Source organism: Scylla paramamosain, chromosome 16 (genome assembly GCF_035594125.1).
Source record: "Scylla paramamosain isolate STU-SP2022 chromosome 16, ASM3559412v1, whole genome shotgun sequence".
NCBI lineage: Eukaryota > Metazoa > Arthropoda > Malacostraca > Decapoda > Portunidae > Scylla > Scylla paramamosain.
In genome coordinates this window covers 7654636-7677500 of record NC_087166.1, presented here as the reverse complement: position 1 = coordinate 7677500, position 22865 = coordinate 7654636, and the positions used below count along the sequence as shown (strand labels likewise).

At 40.1% G+C, this 22865-nt stretch overlaps 2 protein-coding genes across 6 annotated transcripts in view; both read left to right on the top strand.

The window, feature by feature from the left end:
- The first annotated feature begins 7713 nt into the window (after positions 1 to 7713).
- LOC135107961 (small ribosomal subunit protein uS2-like) lies at positions 7714 to 14943 on the top strand. Of its 2 annotated transcripts, none has more exons than XM_064018445.1 (7): positions 7714 to 7817; positions 9687 to 9822; positions 11049 to 11254; positions 11596 to 11754; positions 12691 to 12812; positions 14468 to 14732; positions 14841 to 14943. In XM_064018445.1, the coding sequence occupies exons 2-7, from the start codon at positions 9690 to 9692 to the stop codon at positions 14913 to 14915; spliced, it is 960 nt and encodes a 319-aa protein (XP_063874515.1). In that variant the 5' UTR covers positions 7714 to 7817; positions 9687 to 9689; the 3' UTR covers positions 14916 to 14943. The 2 variants fall into 2 exon arrangements, with proteins under 2 accessions (XP_063874515.1, XP_063874514.1); XM_064018444.1 differs by having other exon boundaries at positions 12691 to 12843; positions 14427 to 14732.
- A 941-nt stretch (positions 14944 to 15884) lies between these two features.
- LOC135107958 (structural maintenance of chromosomes protein 6-like) overlaps positions 15885 to 22865 on the top strand; it is a 30729-nt gene continuing 23748 nt past the window's right edge. Inside the window, exons 1-4 of one of the 4 annotated variants that reach the window (XM_064018439.1) lie at positions 15885 to 15970; positions 18823 to 18951; positions 20423 to 20527; positions 20861 to 20957. In XM_064018439.1, coding sequence (XP_063874509.1) covers positions 18823 to 18951; positions 20423 to 20527; positions 20861 to 20957 — 331 coding nt within the window. In that variant the 5' untranslated portion in view covers positions 15885 to 15970. Of the gene's footprint in view, positions 15971 to 16209; positions 16409 to 18538; positions 18581 to 18822; positions 18952 to 20422; positions 20528 to 20860; positions 20958 to 22865 lie in introns of those variants that run through there. The other 3 variants (XM_064018440.1, XM_064018438.1, XM_064018441.1) reach the window with 3 other exon arrangements.

Sequence of the window (22865 nt, the reverse complement as noted above, 5' to 3'; positions counted from 1 at the left end):
GTACTGATAGACCGAATGACTGACAGACCGACGCCACTAACATACGGAACGACCAAGAGACCGATCACCTGATAAACCGAACGATAAACAAATAAACAGACCACGCAACCGAAAGACCGAACAATTGACAACCCGAACAACCGATAAACCGAACAACCGACGGATCAACCAACCAATAAACCGAATAATTGACAGACCGAACAACCGACAAAACCGAGCAACCGATAAACCGAACAACCGATAAACCGAGCAACCGATAAACCGAACAACCAATAAACCGAACGACCGATAAACCGAACAACCGATAAAACGAACAACCAATAAACCGAACGACCGATAAACCGAACAACCGATAAACCGAACGACCGATAAACCGAACAACCGATTAACCGAACAACCGATAAACCGAACCACTCACAAAAAAAAAAAAAAACAGACATACGATAAACCAAAACTTACTAAAGAGAAGCCCATAACTCCCACAGCCCACACACACACTCACGCACTCACTCACTCACGCACGCACTCTCACTCATTGGCGTAGTAGTATATTCAGACACGCACACGGCACACAGAAAACGGAGGAGAGAACATTAATGAAAACGGGACGGTGGGTGTGCTGGGCGGGCGGGCGGACGGGGCTCGGGTTGGTTGGGTGAATGGAGAGTTGGGTTGGGAGGCTGAATAATAATAATGGCGGTGATGGAAAAGCAATCTACCCGGCGAGCTGCTATCCTGTCCAGACTCACATCCACTCTTTTGTCCTCCACCGCTGTCTGCTCGCTCCCAGGGTTTTCATGCACGCGTATTATCATAATGTACTCCGAGGAAGGAAGGAACCACCCACTAGGCCTTTTGTCTGTGTCTTCCGAGGTCCACGATTCTGTGTCACAGCTCGTCACGTTGGGCTGAGTTTTTTTTTTTTTTTTTTTTTTTTATGTTCCATGTGACATAGTGTTTCAGGAAGATACGTTTATTTCTGGGTAAAGTCGGATCGTCTGCTGCGCCTCTTCTTCCTTCTTTTTTTTTTATAGTATTTTTATGTTTTGTTTTATTTATCCATTTTTGTTTTATTTATTTTGATTTGTTTTTGTTATTTATTTGTTATTTATTTTTTTTTATTTTTTTTCGTTCTGTTCTTATCTCTCTTATCTCCCTCATGCCTCACTTTGCGCTATCTTTACATTCATTTACTCATTTTCTTTCTCGTGCTTTCATAATTTCCATGTATAACTAAGCTTACAGTATTTACTCCCCAAACCACATGTATCCAACTACACATATTCAACTACTGTATACATACCTCAACTGTAAAAATATATTCAAACATCTGCTGGCTATCTACACATGTCCAGTTATACACACACATTTCTAATACCATTTGTTCAACTACACTCATATAATGTAGTTTGTTGTTTTTTTTTTTTTCAAGTATACATATTCTTTAACATTTCACCTTTAGTATAAACAAAAACTCCGTGACTGTCTCCTCTGTCACCCTGTCTTTCTTTCCACCCTCACTCACTCACCCTTGTCTGTGCACCCTGTCTCCCCCCCTCCCTTCCCCACCGTCTCCCTCCGTCCCTGCCTGCCTCTTATCGCCCTCAACTCAGCCTTCCCGTGTTTGTTCTTCGTGTTGAAAAATAGGGGCGAATATTTGGTCTCCGAGGCGCCAATGGAGGGTCGTAGCGCCAGGCAAGGCGCTAATGGTGCAGGGCAAGTGAGGGTGCGAATGGAAAGTTTAGGTTCTATCCTGGATGGTTGCGAAGTAAGGGAACTGGAAATGTAACCTAACTTAAGTGTCATAGTGTGGGTTTTACAGGGGGTAGTTTTTCAAAAGTTAGTGGTGCAGGACAAGTGAGGGCCGTAATGGAAGCTTTGGGTTCTGCTCTAGATGCGTGAGAATTAAAGGGAATGAAAATGTAATCTAACTTAACTTAATCTAATTTAAATATTATTATGTGGGGTGATTTTGTGGATTTTACAGTGCGTAGTTGTTTAAAAGTTTATGGTACATGCAGGTGAGATTTGGAATGTAAACTTTGGGTTCTGCTCTGGATGCCTGAGAATTAAGGGAACTGGAAATGTAGTCTAACTTAACCTAAATATAGTGTGAGTTGGTGGTGTGGATTTTGCAGCGGGTAGTTGGTGCAAGGCAAGTAAAGAGGGAATGGAGAGTTTGGATCCTGTTCTAGATGGATGAAAACTCGAAATAGTATAACCTACCTCAACCTAACCTAACCTAATCTAACCTAACGTAGATATTGTACTTTGGGTTGATGGTGTGAATGGAGATATACTGATTAAAGAAGAACCATTCTACATACGTAAAATATTCTTTAGAGTTCTTAGGAGTAGTGCGTAGAAAATAACCTTATTTAACTTTTAAAAAGAATTAAGACACTAAAAAGCACACTTTTTTATTAATATATATATATATATATATATATATATATATGTTTTTTTTATCTACTTTTCATGATTTAATCATCCATAATCGTATGGGCAAACTTAAGTCGACATTTTTTTCTTTTTTTCTTTTTTTTTTTTTTTTTTGTACAGGTACTTTTTTGTGTACCTTAGTTTAAAAAATAATAATAATTTAATGTTCCTTACCAAAAGAACAACTATTCTACATATGTAAAATAGTCTTATGATCTCTTAAGAGTGGAGCGTAGAAAATGACCATATTGAACTTAAAAAAAAAAAAATTACACTAAAAAAACACTTTCTCGATTGATACATACTTTTTATATCAATATTCTTCTACTTTTCATAATTTAATCATCTGTAATCTTAGAGAAAAATTTCTAATCGCAAAATTTTTTTTAATTTTTGTACAGATACTGACTTTAGTTAAAAAAAATAATAAATAAATAAATGAGAGCAAAAAAAATTCAGTTTAAAAATCTTCTGATAACTAGAATATGCTGCTTACTTAAAGGATCTTTTTTTATTGCTCTCATCATTGCACATGGATAATAGCATATTTTTTATCAATGGAGGAAAGTTTGCTAGAAATTTATAATGAGAGAGAGAGAGAGAGAGAGAGAGAGAGAGAGAGAGAGAGAGAGAGAGAGAGAGAGAGAGAGAGAGAGAGAGATTCTTTACTTGTAATTTCGATTAATCTTTCTCCATATAAAAAACAAAACACACGTTAGTGTATGTTTATTTCATGCGCTCGTAATATTTTAAGCATACAATTTCATCACCACATCTCTTTAACCTTCCTTTATTTTCTTTTTATTTCATTTACTTCCCTAATATTTTGATTTTCATCGCATTTCTTCCTTTTTCATATTTTTTTTTTTTCAAATCCACGGTCAATCTCCTCATGAAAAAAAGTAATCACTCCCTTATTTACCAAGCTAACAACATGCCTTTGTCCTCTTTTGCCGCTCACGTGCCCTTTGCCAAAATTTCACGTACCCTTGATCACTCCAGCCCGTCCTCAGCCAATCTTACTGCACACCTGAGGGAGGTAAGAACGGGTCTGACCTTCGGCGACCCTGGCAGGAGGAAGTTTAAGATTGGGAAAGTAAGAGATGGGAAATAGGCGAGTCGGGGATATGAGAGGGATGCTGTAGGAGTGAAATGAGCGAGATGAGTGGGAGAGGTGAGAGGGATTGAGAAGGAATGAGAGAATGAGTGGGAGATGCATGGCTGGAAAAGTAAGAGGGGTGATTGATAAGGAGTGGCATGAGTGGGAGGTGAATGGGAGAGGTGAGAGGAATGCTGAAGGAATGAGATAAGTGAGAGATGACTGGGAGAGGTGAAAGAAGATGTAGAAATGAGAGAGGAAAAAATAATGAGTAAACATGAGAGAGAGAGAGAGAGAGAGAGAGAGAGAGAGAGAGAGAGAGAGAGAGAGAGAGAGAGAGAGAGAGAGAGAGAGAGAGAGAGAGAGACTAATGTAGGAGATAAGATACAGAGATAATAAGAAGGATACGATGAGTGGAAAGCAACAATCGAGAGGGAGAGTGCAGAAAGTGAGATGAGAGGGCAGCGAGCAGTGAGAGAACGGTGGTAGGAGTCGAAAAAGAAAACGGTGAGAGGGAGAGGAGTGAGAGGGGAATGAGAGTAGGATTGCGAACTGGGATTTGAGGGCGGCAGGGAGAGTGAGGAAGAGTTGGGAGGGGGAGAGGGGCGCCGCTGAGCCTCGCCTGGGGTTGTTGCTGTAGGATAATGGGTTGCAGTCCTCGCCACTCCCCACTCTCACCCCTGACACTCCCCCACTCCCACCCTCACTACCCTGATACACCCCCGCACACCCTCGCTCACTTTCACATACACCCACACACATACCCTCACCTGATACACCCTCACATACACCCTCACACCCTTATATCCTCACATACACACTCTCATTCCTAACACAGCCTCACGTCCTCAAATACACACACACACACACACACACACACACACACACCAATAATAAAGAACCTTATTCTCAAAAGTTTCGGCGTCTTATCTCTACTACTACTACTACTACTACTACTACTACTACTACTACTACTTCTGCCTCTAACAACTCTAGTGAAAATTAGTGTGCATACCAAACGTGTCCTCATGATTGTAGCGATAGTTTTCAAGATTTCTGCATTGTTACCGTGAAAAAAAAAAAAAAAAACATACATAAAAACCTTAATAATCATCCCAGTGGCTTCTGAAAACGTTCCAGATGAGAGAAGAAAACGTTTCAAGTTACAAGCGAAAAACATCTCTCCACCTCACACCTCCTCGCCTCTATTCCAGTAACATCACACTTCCACCACTACTACCACCACCACCACCACCACCACCACCATGGGGTTCACACGGTATCAATAAACATCAGTCTGTCAGGAAGTGTTGGTTCGACAGACAGTTGTTATATCACTTAACTATTTAAACTCTGTGCATATGTATATATTAATAGCAATAAATTCTTACGTACTGTCTTAGTTCAATGTGTAGCCACTTTCTACGTATTTCTGATGTTTTTTTTTATTTATTTATTTTTATTTCTTTATTTATTTATTTATTTTAGGAGGGGCACCGGCCAAGGGCAACAGAATTACAAGGGAAAAAAAAAAGGGGCCCCATTGAAGTGTCGGTTCTCAGAGCCAAAAGCGGTCGTCAAAAAATTAAAGTAGTTCAGTTTTCTTATTCCATAGAGCTTAATTGTGCCATATGCCCTCCAGTAGATCAGTCCAGGAGGGTATTTTGATGCGGACACTTCCAAAATAATCGTACTATTACTGTAATGACAAAACAGTTAAAAATATAACAACATTTCCAGCACCTCTGTAGCTTGGAGTTTTGGATTCATCATAAGACGGTTGAAAATCTCTTAAAACATCAATTAGGTCAAAAATATAACCAATTTAGAGTTAGTTCACAAGTATACGTTTAAAAACTAATCTCTTCTAGGCAACGTTAGGAATTAAAATATGGAGGTTTGAGATTCCCAGTGACAGCAAGCCTCTTTATTCCCCTTATACCAGTCCTCCTCTCCTCTTCCTCCTCCTCCTCCTCGTCCCGCGCCGCCTCGCCTGCAGGTGTTTCTCTATGATAATGATCTATAGTATTGGACGCCGGGGTGGGAGTGATTCTACAGATAAGCACCATTTCCATCATCCACTCCAGCCAGCCCGAGTGTGTTTGGTTTGGAACTGAAGAGCAGCTGACAGGATTACCTCAGTCCACCCTAGCGCCTCCTCCTCCTCCTCCTCCTCCTCCTCGTCTTCTTCTTCAGTCTCCCGTCTTCTTTTCCCCGTCTCGCTTTTCGTTTTCTTTCTTATTCTTGTCACTCAAAGAAATTAGGATTCGTATAATTTTGATTTTAGTGTTAAATCGAGGTTGGGAGAGATGTAAATATCCTCTCTCTCTCTCTCTCTCTCTCTCTCTCTCTCTCTCTCTCTCTCTCTCTCTCTCTCTCTCTCTCTTATATTAACACCTTGTTCTTATATACTCGTAGTGTGTATGTTTGTGTGTCTGTGTGTGTGTGTAACAGTGTACAGGGAACGTTGGGAGTGGCTCAACACCCACCCACACACACACACACACACACGCACACACCTTTACACATACACATTTTGCGGTAATCCCCAACAACACCGGCTGTCCTCAACCCCCTACCCGTCCCGCCCCGCCCCGCCCCGCCCCGCAGCCCACGCCCCGAGATGGCCCTCACACAAAGCTCTCGGATGCGTCAGTGGAGCCATTTAAAAATCCCTCTGTTTACTTTTGTAAAATACACCCAAGCCAGGAGCTTCTCTCTCCCGTCACGTCCTCGCCAGGCAACTTTCTTTAGTTTTCGCTCACTTTTCACATTGCAATGGACGCGACTTGCAGGCTTTTCACAGTGTGGCTTCAGCTGAAATAGGCAATTGAACGAACATACTATTCCGTATTTATTTATTTTTCTATGTTGTTTCTTATACATTTCATAGGTTGTGAGGGGAATGCAAAGACAATACAAGTTAGTCCTCGCCTTAAGTATTTCCATCAGCGTGTTTATCTTGGCATTGTTTCACGTGCTGCGTCACCCGACCGACTTAACCTAATGGATATCGATACCACACAACTCAGCCGCTCCTTCTACATTAAAGTTTTATCGAGCGTTAGGCGGAACACGGTGACTGAAGGCCTTCCTCTTCCTCCAAGCCGCCGGGCCGCGTTCAGGTACCTCCTGTATGGGCGGAAGACGAGCTCGTGTCCTGCTAAGAGTGTTTGTAATAGATCATATAAAGAACTGTTGATCTGTTTGAAGGCGCACATCTTTAAATTAGGAGGGGCAATAAATTTTTACTATAAAAGTTTGGGATTAGTGAATGTGTGGTAAAATAAAGTATTACATGATATTTTCGTTGCAATTCTCTCTCTCTCTCTCTCTCTCTCTCTCTCTCTCTCTCTCTCTCTCTCTCTCTCTCTCTCTCTCTCTCTCTCTCTCTCTCTCTCTCTCTCACACACACACACACACACACACACACAAAGAAAAAAATATATGTAATGTTTATTCAATATTTCAACATACATGATAGTCGCATTTCTTTTCTTTACTTTTCTCTCTCACAACAAAATAGAACATTCCTGTTTAATGGGAATAGCCATCATTATGTCTCCTTAAGACAAGACATTGAAAGATTCCAACAATATTGTGGTGATGAATATCTACTAAAACAGAGCGCGGGAAAATAATATAAAATAATCATCAAATGGCTCTTCATTTATCGCTTTGATGCCACTAGTGTAATTATGAGGTGCTTTACTTTAATATCAGAAAGTATCAGAACACGTAATAGAAGTTTCTAACATGAGACTGTATTTTGAAACGCTTCAGGCACTCACTATGACTGTTTTCACTGGATACAGAGACTATTCGTTAGATTTTCATGCGTGTTTTTATATTACTAGAATCGCGGAAACACAGAAAAACCACAGTAATTTATATCACAGCCAGTTAGATGCAGTGCGTATACTAGCCACAGAGTATTATGACTACGTGATAATAGGCCCTTTTTTTAAGAAGAATCTGATATACTCTTTAAATAGTGAGAGTTTCCTTTAAAAATAAGGAGAGCGAAGCAACGACATGGCCAAATAACATAGTCTACCCTAAAATTAAATGTTTTCTCTTATACTTTGTATTACACTTTTTATTTTCCTGAGTTTTTAATGAAAAGTTAATGCAAAAAAATGTTATTTAAATTTACGTTAATTATTTATCTTATAAAATTAAGTACTTAATTGAACTGTTTTGAAAAATAATTTACCTACTCGAACGCCACGGCAGCCCTTCTTCATGCGTGTCCCCGGTCGACCGCCCAGCCACCGTAAGTGTGTTCGCTATTTTCTTCCATCTGGAGTTTATTACTTCACGGTGGGTCTTCATACTCCACCATTCAAATCATAAGTGATGCAGCTATTAAGGTCATGCATTGTTCGGACAGTGGGAATTAAGGTTACTAGGATGTTCGCAGATAAATATGGGCTACCGCAAGTAAACAAACCAAGGACCCCGTGAGATCTGGCGCCACCCTGTCACATTCTCAGCACATTTCTGTCCGTGTGTGAATTATAATTATTGTAGAGCCATTATATCCAGTCTGGTGTGTACGTGACGCTGCATTTTGAAAGCGTTATAAATTTCTTGGTGTTTAAGTGGGAAGTTTTGTGGTCACTGATAAAATCTTGTGTGCTTTCATGAAACTACCGGAATTTAACTCCATCATTATCACGTGCAAGGCCTGAGGTGGGCTACATTACGTGAACTGGTGAGGTGAACAGTGTGGGATGTGTAGCGTTAAGTTTCAGGGAACTGTTGGGTGACCGTGGCTTTATGCAGTTAGGTCAGGTCAGGTCAGGTAAAGCACACCACATCTGTGACTGGTTGGTTGACCCACGCCGGCCTGATGCTTTCTGTATAATTTATTTGATGAAGGCTAAACTGTATTTCACTCTCGATACTTCAGTTTCCACAGCCGCGTGCTTCCAGTGTTGAGAAGCAAAGACATTTTTTTTTATTTACTTGGATGTGTTTGTAATTATTGAGGTAATTGTTTCTCGGCAAGACTACTCGTTTTTCTTTGAACAGATTCCTTCATTATATTTTATTGGGAAACTATGTAACAAGCTATCCATAAAGAGAGGAGAGAGAATGTCAGATTAATTCAGCATGCATTAAAACCTAAGAAGAATAAAAATAATAATCTCAAGGTACAGTAAATATTTAGCCAATAATGGTTTGGCCAGTGATTCATGTGCATCGTCATTACTGCTGTGGCATATAAGAACATAATGGAGACTGCAAAAGACTGGTTGACCTACACTGGGCAGCTCTTGTACCAACCATAAAATGTCCCCCTTGCCAACCATCCTATTTATCACCTGTTTCTCCTGTCTATGTCATGTAACCTCTTGAAACTAGCATGTTGGCACTGACCACATGACTGCTGAGCCTCATCCATTCATCCACAACTATTTTTGAACCATTTCCTACTAATTTCTTTCCTAAACCTAAACTTATCTAGCTCATCCATTACCTTGAGTTCTGTCCTGATTCTTTTCCATGAGAATGTCACATATCACCTTTGTTAATTCTTTTTTATCTGTTTAAATACTTCTATCATGTCCCTGCACACCCTTCTCTCCAGTGAATGCAGGTTGAGTTGTTTTAGCCTATATTTGTTCAGTAATTGTCTCTGTCCCTGAATCATCTTAGTCGCCCTCCTCTGTACTTTAAAAGGAAAAAATCATATGCACTCAGGTTCTCTTGTTGTGTCAAAAATAATGTATTATCTCTGCAAGGGGACTGGCACCTCAATGGGCTTTATATATATATATATATATATATATATATATATATATATATATATATATATATATATATATATATATATATATATATATATATATATATATATATATATATATATATATATATATACATATATATATATATATATATATACATATATATAATTTTGTTTCCCTTGGCTGATAATCCTCCTACATTAAAAAAAAAAATTATTCTCTTCCTATTAGAAATGTCTTGAATTTTCCACTTCTGCATACTTGTTTTAATTTGTGTTGATCAGAAATATTCCAATGCTTATATTTCAACTGTGATTTTGTAGTTCTCTGCTTGTGCATTTTCTCACTTGCCTATGTTATCTGAGTATGTGTATTTTATTTCCTTATAGATCATGTCGGGAGGCCTTAGTGTTATGAGCTTGGAGGAAAATGATGTGACGCGTTTCCTGGCTGCGTCCACTCACCTTGGCGCCAACAATGTCAACTTCCAGATGGAGCAGTACGTCTACAAGAGGCGTCAGGATGGTAGGTGCTGCCCTGTGGTGGTGTGAGGGTGTATATACTGATCATTTGTTTTTGGTGATAAGGAATGCGTTTTCTTATTTTACACCATTTTTAACAGTAAAGGTAATGCAGGCAGCTTGTAAAAGAGAATGTTGTTTTTCAGTCAGTATATTAGAATTGGCACTAGTTTGTAATAATTTTCGGAAGTGCTAGAGGTTTAGCCAGTTAACACTTCGCCACCTGTTAGAGTTCATGTCCTGTAACTTTTCACCCTGATGGTTTTGCCTTGGGAGGTTAGGGGCTTTGGTTCTCATTGTGTTGATACCAAGTGGTAAGTGCATTAAACTTAAAATGTATTAGAATTACATAAATTAACTTGTAATCAACAAATCTATTTCCTTCATCCTTTGCACAAATTCATGGATTTGTTCATTAAATATTTCACTTTGATTGGATCACCTGAAGATCTGCCACCCCAGCCGCACTCGGGGTGGCAGATCTTCAGGTGAGACAATCTGGGGTGGCGGATCTTCAGGTGATCCCATACTTTTAATGAAGTAAACTTTTTTCTGCATTTTTTATATCCACTCAGTTTTTTAATGCGTTATGTTGTTAGGTTAGGTTAGGTTAGGCTAACCTAACCTAACCAAGTGAGAGAGTCTGGGTTGGCGGATCTTCAGGTGAGACAATCTGGGGTGGCGGATCTTCAGGTGATCCCTGTGGAGTGGCGGATCTTCAGGTGATCCCTTTGATTTATAAATCCTTAGTATCAATACGTGTGTGAGAGGAGTGTTGTAGTGTGGCAGTAAAGATGCACCACCTCACTGCTGGCCAAAGCCTCCCTTTGTGGTCTGTTAAACTGTTTACCAACTCTCATTTACTCAATTCCAACTTTTCTTTGAAGTCTCATTGCATTAAAAAAATGGTGCCAGTCAGATTTTTAGTATGCTGCACACAATTTGATGAAAATTCTGTTGACTCCAGTAACTGAAGCTGATGTGGCAAATGTGGGGCAATTCTGGGAAGCTGTCCTGGTCAGGAGCTGTCTTCACTAGAATCTTCAGACTAACTGTTATTATTATGTAATTATCATGACAGTGCTTTTGTTTGCCCATCACTGTACCTGAAGTATAATAAGTACTTCAACATGTTACCACAGCAAATAGGGTTCTTTGATTTTTTTTTTTTTTACTAGTATCTCAGGTATGCATTTTGAACACTACCTTGATAAATACACAATTGGCCAGGTACATACATCATCCACCTGCGCAAGACGTATGAAAAGATCCTGCTTGCTGCCCGTGCCATCGCAGCCATTGAGAACCCTGCTGATGTGTATGTGATCTCCTCACGTCCCATGGGGCAGCGTGCCGTGCTCAAGTTTGCTCGGTACACTGGTGCCACGCCCATTGCTGGCCGCTTCACTCCTGGAGCCTTCACTAACCAGATCCAGGTGGGGCACGAATCCTTGGTGTTAGTTAATGCTGGTGTATATAGATTTCCCTTCACTGGACTATTAGTTATTAATTCCCTAAATTGAAGTAGAAATGTACCCAGCATGTAGTTCATTTATCCATAGAGAAATATTTCAGACTAAAGTAAAGGTATATTATTCAGAATATGATAGACACTAGGCTCAGATTTAAAGGTAAAGATTGCCTGCAAGATTGACAAAGTAAGTGCAGTTTGGAGGAATAGGAATTGAAATGGTACATGATTCAAAATTTAGGGAATCATATCTTATGATTGCATTCCCCAACAGTTGGATCTATTGACAGAAAACTTTTCCCTCAGGCTGCTTTCCGTGAGCCACGCTTGCTGGTGGTGACTGACCCAGCCTCTGACCACCAGCCCATCACTGAGGCTTCTTACGTCAACATCCCTGTTATTGGCTTCTGCAACACGGACTCTCCTCTGCGCTACGTGGATGTTGCCATTCCCTGCAACAACAAGGTGTGTGACATTACTTCCTCAGTCAAACTGACTGGTTTCTTAGCAGCTTTTCTTCATCCAATTTTGTCTACTTGCTTAACCTTTCACTTTCTGTTCCACAGCTATAAATTCCTCTAATTCCTCCAAGTAATAAGTTTTAGTAACCTTCTCCAGTAGGGCTTCACACATGTTTTTGACTGGTGTCACTTCATAAAACTTTAGTTCCTTAAATGCAAATGCAGCAAACATTCAGCACATTAGATTCAAGATGTGTCAGATGTTTTGAGCTGATCAAACTGTTACTGCTCTAATTTAACAAGGCTGAATAGATAATGTAGATATAAAAACATATCAGTCTATTTATCTATATACCAGGCCAGCAGTCTCACATGGGGTGATGCAAACAAAGCAGTGCACACACATGCATACATACATACACTTATCATTCACACTCTTAGTCTTGTTGACCTCCAATGGAAAGGGAACCACCATACGATGCCCCAGGAGCTTAGGCATAGTGCAGCTGGCTACATACATCCATAGCAAGGCCCAACAACTTACACTGTTTTGCCCCAACCCCCCAAAGCAGTACTAATCTACATAGATGCCTTTATTTTCAAATGTGAGATGACAAAAAAAATTGCAGCATAGGTGTCACTTGCCCCTTGCCCTGTGTGGGATAAGTCACATTCACTGCCTTAGTTTGAATGCATCTTGAGTGTTGAGTGATATTCCTCTATCCCCCATTTCAATTTTGACTCGTTTCCAACTAGAAGTTATATTTGTCCATTTATAGTGACTGATAGCCCTGTACCTGTTTGTATTTTTATTTGATGAATATGACGGGACGTAATTCTGATTTTAATGAATGAACGTCTTAACTGATGCTATTACATGCTGGTGTCATCCCATTTGTGATGCCAAACTCCTGACCCATACATTGATTCTCTCCTGCAGAGCCCTCACTCTGTTGGTTTGATCTGGTGGATGTTGGCTCGTGAAGTGCTCCGTCTGCGTGGCACCATCTCTCGCAAGCTGCCCTGGGAGACTGATGTGATGCCTGACTTGTTCTTCTACCGGTATGTTGATCCCATGTGCCAGTGCTACTTTGTGTTCAAAAGCTGAAACTGCAAGGAGAGACAGCACATAGTCAAATATAAGCATGCGGATGAAAATTGTATTCCATGAATAGTAGTAACAATATGAGTGTTGATGAATGTGTAGAACTTGTGTGGAGTACATATTGTAGGAGACAAAGGTGCAGGAGTGAAGTATTGTACAGATTTCCTTCAAACCATGCATCTGACGTAAGAATATACACAGTGGAACCTCCGTTCTCAAACTTAATTTTTTCCTGAAAACCATTTGAAAACCGAAACTGTTTTCCCCATAGGAATCAATGTAAAATTAATTAAACCATTCCCGGACACCCATCCACCCTGTCTTAGCAGTTTATGACGGATGCTCCCACTGCTAAGATGGCCACTTTGCAACATCCCCAGCTCGGAAATTATCCACAAATGATGTATTGAATGAATTTAATGACACAGAACTTATCAGAATATACTTTTTAGACCATGCAGGTATTCTGTTTGTCATTGATCTAGTGAGGGAAGCCTTACAGAGTGACACAGAAGAGCAACCCACTTACTGCTAAAATGAAGATCATAACATTTGGACATCTTGATGCTGGAAAAATGCAATTGTGTAGTAGTGATGATGATGTGGGGTCAACATGCGTCACAGGTGACTTCGGAGACAGGATTACTCCTGAGTTAGCCAAGACACTGTTTACATCTAGGCTTTTGAACAGGATCACATTTACTATTTCAAAGATTAGATTACTGTCTTACTGGGTCTCTCCTCCAAATATATAAATGAAGGAAATATTTACAGAAACTATAAATTAGTAATAAATGGCAGCTTTTGCTTTGTCTTTTAATATTTGAAATCAAGTAACTTTGTTCGAGAACCGAATTATGGTGTGGTATCCAAAGCAATTATGAGTTCAAAATTTTGTTTGAAAATTGATTTGTTAAAAAAGAGAGGTGTTCAGTAACTGAGGTTCCACTGTATTTATATAAAAATCCACCTGGACTCTCTAGTTATCTAGTCTCTAGTTATCTAGTTAGTCTAGTCTAGTTGGTCTCTAGTTATATACATGTATGCAATTTATGAATGTGCCAAAGGGCATTGAATATAAACAGAACTTTATTTTATATTTGTCACTTTATATATACTAGGTTAACATCCTCCCATGAGGAGGGATAGTGTAAGTGCACACGCATTCTAACCCATGTGAGCATTCCGCATGTCAACCTCTTGGTCTGTTCACGGAGAGAACTGATCCATCACCACACTGCACAGGGATCACTATGCACCATTGCCATGCCCTCATCTAACTGTTCAGGAAACTGTTTTCACTTTCTAGTATAATTTAAATTGTGTGATTCCCATGCACTTATTAATTAATTGAATATAGATGATGATGTTTGTTTTCGTTGTGTGGCTCATTTTACGTAGGAAGTACATATTTGGTAAGCTTGTATAATCACTTCCAGTTCCAAGCTTGCCTGGTAAATGTTCAGTTATCTGTATGTATTTTTACAGGATGAGTTCGACGGGACGTAATTCTGACTGGAATGAAAGAACGTCTAAGCTGATGATGGCACATTATTGTACCTGAATTACAGCCTACTGTTATTGGTGTTAACTTTGGTCTCAATTCTTGCAGTGACCCTGAGGAGCAGGAGAAAGAAGAGGCAGCCAAGGCTGAGGCTGCCAAGGCTGAAGCAGAGTCTGCAAAGGTTGATACCCAGGCTACTGAGACCTGGGTTGGTGATGTGCCAGAGGCTGATGCTGCTGCTGCCACACCAGCTGCACCTGCTGTTGCTGTGGCAGGTGGTGTTCCAGCTGCTGCTGGAGCTGCTCCTGTTGCAGCTGCTGCTGCTGCTGCTCCTGGGGCTCCTGCTGCTCCTGTTGATGACTGGGGCCAGACTGTAAGAATTGTTATATCATGTAGAATGCTTGCCTGACATACCTACTGACCATATTTTATATGTAATGCATTTTAAATAAGGAAAAGCTCATTGTTCATTCTGTTACAGGGAGATGACTGGGCTTCACCCGCCACTGGAACTACTGAGGACTGGGGTGGCGCAGGAGACAATGCCAACTGGTAAACTCCAATAAATGTAATACACAGATGTGCTAAGTTGTTTGCTATCCTTTCACTAGCATACGAAGAAAAAAGAATGGAAATGGTTGAAAGGGAGGTGGTAGGAAGCACTTCTCTACAGCGATGTATATTTGATCATGCCTTCTAAGAGCCATGTCTAGGATGCTGAGAATGAGAGAGACAAAGGTGTTAATTTATAGGTAAGCAAGTCCATGTGTAATGTGTAGAAGTAAGAGCAGCTAGGTGTAATGGTTCCATGGATGGCTGTGTTGCTGTCCAGGAATTGTTTGGTTCTTTGTTGCAGCTCACTATGTGGTTGGCCTTTCTAGCAGTAAAATCGTGAAGGCTACTTATAGGTATGTCAGCAGGAAGGAATGAAGTGCTACTTATAGGTACGTCGGTAGGAAGGAATGGAGTGTCCCGACAGTTTATGATTTTTTTGCTGCCAGTTTGCCATTTGTTTACCTATTTTGTTGTAAAGTGGCAGGTCGTCAAGGAACCAGGTAAATGATGGTTGCTGTGTTTCGTCCAAGGATCTCCGAATTTTTAATCGAAATTGCGGCTACCATTCCAGGAGGGCAGCTACCATTGTAATTGCTAGAAAGCCCATAAAACTCGATTAATGTTCTCTTCAAATACAAACTGGCAACTGAAAATACGCGAGGATTGACAGTGAAGGGGCTACAGGCCCTAATAAAATTAGAAATGTTATATGTATAATCCAAGAATGCTATGTCTTATTGTTATCAGAAGTATATATACATACATACACACATATTGCTGAGAGTATTACTGGTTAATATGACTTTCTTTCATACTCAAATTCTAGCGATATGGTGACCTTGACAGTGCTTACACGAATTAAACGGATACTTGTGCAAAAGTCAATAACTATTAAATAAATAGCATTACATTTTGAAGAGAGAAAAAAGAAGAATATGGTATGTTTATTGAAATGCTTGACGAAAAGAAAAAAAATTATTACATTTAAATTTAAAGTGGCAACTCGATAAGGCGCGCGCGCCACAATCCAGGAAAGATTGAACCAAGGGAGAGGCAGTGAGTACATTTCATCTTTATAATTTGTTTCGTATGAATTTTTGCTTGCGCGAAAGCTGTTAAATGCAATACCGAATGTATTTATTGTGTGGAGAGTCCATTCACTGCTAGATATAGGCAGGGATTATGTGGATAACTGCAGATAATTGAAGTGTTACATATGTAAACAAACAAAAGGGGTTCTGTTGCCGCCTACATACGACCCATCTATTACACCCATACCACACCGCCGCATTCCTATCTTGCTTCATTCACATATCCATTGCTACGTGTTGGGGAGTGCTTTATACTGCAGGGTGGTGGCTGACGTAAAGGGAGTGTTGTAGTTACGTTGACAGCCATTACTTGAAGCAGCGGTATCTATTCGAATTCATAATAGTTGGTTTATTGTGAGATGCTGCGCCTTTGCACCTTTGTTGACATGGAGATGTGTGATAGGTAATGTTGAAATTACATTTTTTTTTTATATAAGGGTTAGGTTAGATTCATAGTAATTCCGTTCATTCGCTTCACTACGGATTTATAGAGAAGGATTTGGTTTGTTTTTGTCCTGAAATCCATAGTGGTTCTCTCCAAATCAGTATGATAGTTATTGCTGTGAACATTTGGATAAAGCTAAGGCATAATATTGAAATACATTAGTGTTTTCATAGGACTAGGTCAGGTTTACATAGATACATAGCTTGAAGAATCGATGCCAATCTGGCAACATGAGTACTATCTATGGTATCTCCTGATAAGAAGTCTGCTCCTTCATTTCCCACCCAACCCCTCAAGCAAGCTTTGGGGCCTGTGGGGAATGGGGGTGGTTTGGGAGAGGGTGAAAAATAGTTGAAAATATTAATATGGGCGTTCAAAAATTGGCAATTTTTTAAACTTGCACCAGTCTCTCTATTCTGTATGAAACTATATTTTTCTGATAGTTTTTCGGCCTGTTTTGAATGAATCTGCATGATGCAAATCATTCACCTTTATTTTTTACCCCCACCCCCTATCTGAAACTAATGTTTTGAGCATGTTGGTAAGCGAGGTAGAGGGCTGTCATGTAAGCTTGTGACGGCAGATCTGTCTGCATGAAACTCAGACCATTTACTATTACTGACTCAGCCCACCTGGTGAACCAGCTTAGACCATTTTGGAATAGTAACTCAGACCATTAGGTCAATTTAACAATCACCAAACACAACTTATTGAACCAGCCCATCCAAGTTATCATGGGCAACCCATGCACTGACATATTCTTGTGAACTTTGATACCTCAGTCAGTGCTTGTTCTCAAGCTTAGTGAACCTTTAGCACCAGTTGAAATTTGACATGGTCAAGAGTTTTGATACTTTGATCTCTCATTCAATGTTTTTTCCTAAAATCTAGTGAAAACAAAGCAGGTTAGAGTCGGCAACAATGACGATAGTGTCAGCTTTGCAGAGACGTGTCTGATCTGTGCTTGGTGTAGGGGAATTCAGTGAGGCCCCAATAGGTACAGTGGGAGAGTTTGAGTTAAAAGAAAAAAAGATGTTATACTGCCAGATATCTTATTTCTAGATGTTCTTTTACTGTGTACTACAGAAGTTCTTTTACAAGCGATTTTTCAGAGAAAATCTTGTTCATAAATCAGTAGTTCATCCAAGGTATCTGCTGTGGTTTGCACGTGGGCAGCAAGATTCAAAATTTTATGTTCTTATCAATAAATACATTATTAGTCTATCTCAGTACCAAATTTCAATGAATAACATCAAAATAAACAAGGAAGTCCAAGGCAGGCCCAAGACTTGCGAGGCAAGGTGCCCAGGAGGTGCCACATGGTAGGGTGGATGCAATGTGGTGCTAGAAAATACGTTCTTGTACTTAGCTTGGCTACATCATGAGGTATGGCCTTATGCCTCACAAAACATGACGTGGAGTGACACAGGCATACTGGGTGACACACAGGTCACATCCTATGGAAAATGAATAAATATACGTGTGTATGCACTGACTGAACAAAAGACACAAACAATAAGAACTTGAAATATGTATAGAAATGTGTAATTCATGCTTATCTGTGTAAGACATGAGGTTGTAACATAAACAGTGACATCATAGCCACTTGAAAGCTGAGCTGGAGACACTCACATTTTGGCAGAAAACACCACTGCACTGAAGCCAATCACACTGGCAGAAAAACATGTGATGTAAGCATTAACCAATCACAAGGCTCACATTAGCCATGATGTCTGAACAGCAAATCACAGGCCAGGAAAACACTATGACATCACTGGGTGCCTCAGAGAAAGGGGAAGTGGCTTGCTATACCATAAAAATTGGAAAAATTAACACTGCACCAGCAAAACACTAATAGCACACCAAATCGTAGCCCAAAGCCATAGACAGCAGGGAAGTTGGTGGCAATAAAAGTTGACAGGAGCAATCAGGTAGGCAGGAGAAAAGGCTTGACCAAAATCCCAGAAGTCATGCAGATGCAAAGTAAATCTTATTTACTGGCAAGCAGATTATAGTATCACCATATAATTAAATCACAAGTGTTTTTAAAGATGGAACTCCTTGAATAATCTTAGTTACACATCTCACTGATATACTTCCTCCATGTCATCAGCAGCCAATCAGGTGAAAGTGAGTGGAGCATAATGACAAAGAGAGAGTGACTTCATTGCAAATTTACCTAGTAATATGAAATGAGTTAAGGTGGACTTTTTAACCTTAATCATCTTAGCATTTTCAGAATTGCCTTTAGTAGTTGACCTGCAAAATTTATTGGCAAGTCAATATAGCTTTTTTTTTTTTTTTTTATTTATTTATTTATTTATTTATTTATTTATTTATTTATTTAATTAATTTATTTATTTTCACAACAGATGCCCAGTGAGGACAAGCGAAAACAGGACCAGTCTGGCCCAGGCACTCACAAGAGACTGCGAAATAATGAACAGAACAACAACACCGTTGATGATCCCTCTCCAGACTTTTCTGTGGACATCACTGATGTACGTTTCATTTTAAGAATGCATTTATTAAATTACTAATGGAACTTTGGCAGAATTACAACAATAAAGATTGTATTGGCAGAGTTGTAACAATAGAGATTGTTTTAAGTATATTTTGGTTTGCTTTGGAAACTGTACCCAATTTTTAATGCATTTGTCCCACCTCACTGATGCATCAACCCTGTTGGGAAGTAATAGGCAAATGATCAGTGAGTGAGGACCACAAGGTCTGTTGTGGCCTGTTTTTCTATGTAACTCTCTCTCTCTCTCTCTCTCTCTCTCTCTCTCTCTCTCTCTCTCTCTCTCTCTCTCTCTCTCTCTCTCTCTCTCTCTCTCTCTCTCTCTCTCTCTCTCTCTCTCTCTCTCTCTCTCTCTCTCTCTCTCTCTCTCTCTCTCTCTCTCCCCACCTTAAACATCTTAAATGTTTTTTCTTTCTTTTCATTCTTTTCTGAGGTTAGAAATGCAACACTATCTTTTCTACAGTTTTTGTACTAGTGTAATGGTGCCTGCTGGCATTGTTAGTATTGATAGCTTCCCCACTTACCCAAGTTACAGTGGGGTCTTATGGTACTGTTTATGTAAATGGCTGGAAAGCTGCATGTTTAGAATACATCGTCACTTAAAAAAAGACTTGTATCACTGTAATGAAGTAACTTCTTTCTCATGTGCCCTCAACCCCTAAAGGACTAGGGACTCTGATTGACATCCTGTCGCTAGAGGATCGGGGGGGGATTGATCAACATCTTTGCCAAAATAAAGCCAAATTATGCTATTTTCCTCCCAATTTGCAAGCCCGGTCTATGACTACATTGGTTTTGAGTCAGGCAGCAAGGGTTGTCAGTCTACAGCTAGCCTCCATCATGGCCAGTTCCCAGGAACAAGATTTCGGTGCGTCCAATTCAGCTCGCTCATGCCAACATTTCTTCTCCGCTGCAGGACATAACCAATCCGGCATTGTCAGCTAACCACACCATTAGCCACTGTAATGCAAAGGGGCAGAGAAAATGTCCAGGTATGAGGTGTATGGAAAATTGTGGAGCACCTGTTTTCTTTATCCCCAAGCCACAGTTGGGGCGAGCCAATCAGACATAGGCTGAGCCACGCTCAGTGTACACTGACACACCTCATTCAACTCATAATATCTCTAACCATGCCACCTACAGACTTCTAGATGGGACCATTTGAAAGAAGAGGAGTTGATTGTGGGTGAATACTGTTTTCTTTCATTCATTGTAGGTTAAGAGTAATAAGCATGTGAAAATAGGCTATTTTACATGTTTTGAGCTCAACCTGTGGTCCTGGCAGTACAGTCAAATTACCCCCCTCCCCCCCTGGTCCTTTAGGGGTTTATACCATATTGCAAAATTCTCTGGTTCCTAATGTGCATTTCTTATGAACAAAAGTTTATGATTTATGTTATGGTGAAAATATGGGTAACAATGAATGTCTACCATTGTCTTGAAATTTTCAGGAAGGTATTAGTAAGTGTGGTGTCTTAAAGTGGGTCACTGTCAAGAACTTCATGTGTCATGACCATCTCAAGTTTGAATTCTCTCCACACATCAACTTTGTGCAGGTTAGTGTGAAATGTGTTTTTATTTTCACATTGGAGTTGCTTACATGTTTGATGTTTGATATGTGGACAGATAAGTTTGCTCTAGGTTATTTAGAGATAGCTGAGTGATAAGTAATAGATTTGTGATCAGTTATGGTAGGATTTAGAATGCTTCAGGCTGTGTACCTGTCTGATTCTCTCTCTCTCTCTCTCTCTCTCTCTCTCTCTCTCTCTCTCTCTCTCTCTCTCTCTCTCTCTCTCTCTCTCTCTCTCTCTCTCTCTCTCTCTCTCTCTCTCTCTCTCTCTCTCTCCTCTCTCTCTCTCTCTCTCTCTCTCTCTCTCTCTCTCCAATAGGGAAGGAATGGAAGTGGGAAGAGTGCCATCCTTACTGCTGTGGTGATTGGCCTTGGAGGAATGGCACGCTGGACCAATCGAGGAAACAACTTGAGAGGTAGGGTTGTTACGATTTGAAGTATTTAAATTGAATCCTAGCAGCATCCTCGGTGCACAAGCCTTTCTACTTAACTCTCCTCTGTAGCTAACCAGTGTTTTTAAGTCTTTCATCCCTTTTACTGGTAAACTGAAATTCTCTGCTTGATTCTGTATTATCCACTGCCCATGACTTGAACTCTTTCAAGAGGAAGGTTTCAAGATACATCTTTTAATTTTGTATTCTTTTGTTTCATAAAAAAAAATATTTATTAGATTAGATGCCCAATTCTTGCTCCAACAAGAAATGGAATGAACTGTGATGGGCTGTGGTTATATGTTTGCAGATGACACAGTCTTACTGGTGGAGAGCGGTGTATTATTTCCATTTTTTTTTTTTTTTTTTTTTTTTTTTTTTTTTTTTTTTTTTTTTTTTTTTTATGTAGGAAGGATACTGGCCAAGGGCAACAAAAATCTAATAAAAAAAATGCCCACTGAAATGCCAGTCCCTTAAAAGGGTCAAAGCAGTGGTCAAAAATTGGTGGATAAGTGTCTTGAAACCTCCCTCTTGAAGGAATTCAAGTCATAGGAAGGTGGAAATACAGAAGTAGGCAGGGAGTTGCAGAGTTTACCAGAGAAAGGGATGAATGATTGAGAATACTGGTTAACTCTTGCGTTAGAGAGGTGGACAGAATAGGGATGAGAGAAAGAAGAAAGTCTTGTGCAGCGAGGCCGCGGAATGAGGGGAGGCATGCAGTTAGCAAGATCAGAAGAGCAGTTGGCATAAAAATAGCGGTAGAAGACAGCTAGATATGCAACATTGCGGCGGTGAGAGAGGGGCTGAAGACAGTCAGAGGAGAGGAGTTGATGAGACGAAAAGCTTTTGATTCCACCCTGTCTAGAAGAGCATTATGAGTGGAACCCCCCCAGACATGTGAAGCATACTCCATACATGGATGGATAAGGCCCTTGTACAGAGTTAGCAGCTGGGGGGGTGAGAAAAACTGGCGGAGACGTCTCAGAACACCTAACTTCATAGAAGCTGTTTTAGCTAGAGATGAGATGTGAAGTTTCCAGTTCAGATTATAAGTAAAGGACAGACCGAGGATGTTCAGTGTAGAAGAGGGGGACAGTTGAGTGTCATTGAAGAAGAGGGGATAGTTGTCTGGAAGATTGTGTCGAGTTGATAGATGGAGGAATTGAGTTTTTGAGGCATTGAACAATACCAAGTTTGCTCTGCCCCAATCAGAAATTTTAGAAAGATCAGAAGTCAGGCGTTCTGTGGCTTCCCTGCGTGATATGTTTACCTCCTGAAGGGTTGGACGTCTATGAAAAGACGTGGAAAAGTGCAGGGTGGTATCATCAGCATAGGAGTGGATAGGACAAGAAGTTTGGTTTAGAAGATCATTAATGAATAATAAGAAGAGAGTGGGTGACAGGACAGAACCCTGAGGAACACCACTGTTAATAGATTTAGGAGAAGAACAGTGACCGTCTACCACAGCAGCAATAGAACGGTCAGAAAGGAAACTTGAGATGAAGTTACAGAGAGAAGGATAGAAACCGTAGGAGGGTAGTTTTGAAATCAAAGCTTTGTGCCAGACTCTATCAAAAGCTTTTGATATGTCCAAGGCAACAGCAAAAGTTTCACCAAAGTCTCTAAAAGAGGATGACCAAGACTCAGTAAGGAAAGCCAGAAGATCACCAGTAGAGCAGCCTTGACGGAACCCATACTGGCGATCAGATAGAAGGTTGTGAAGTGATAGATGTTTAAGAATCTTCCTGTTGAGGATAGATTCAAAAACTTTAGATAAGCAGGAAATTAAAGCAATAGGACAGTAGTTTGAGGGATTAGAGCGGTCACCCTTTTTAGGAACAGGTTGAATGTAGGCAAACTTCCAGCAAGAAGGAAAGGTAGATGTTGACAGAC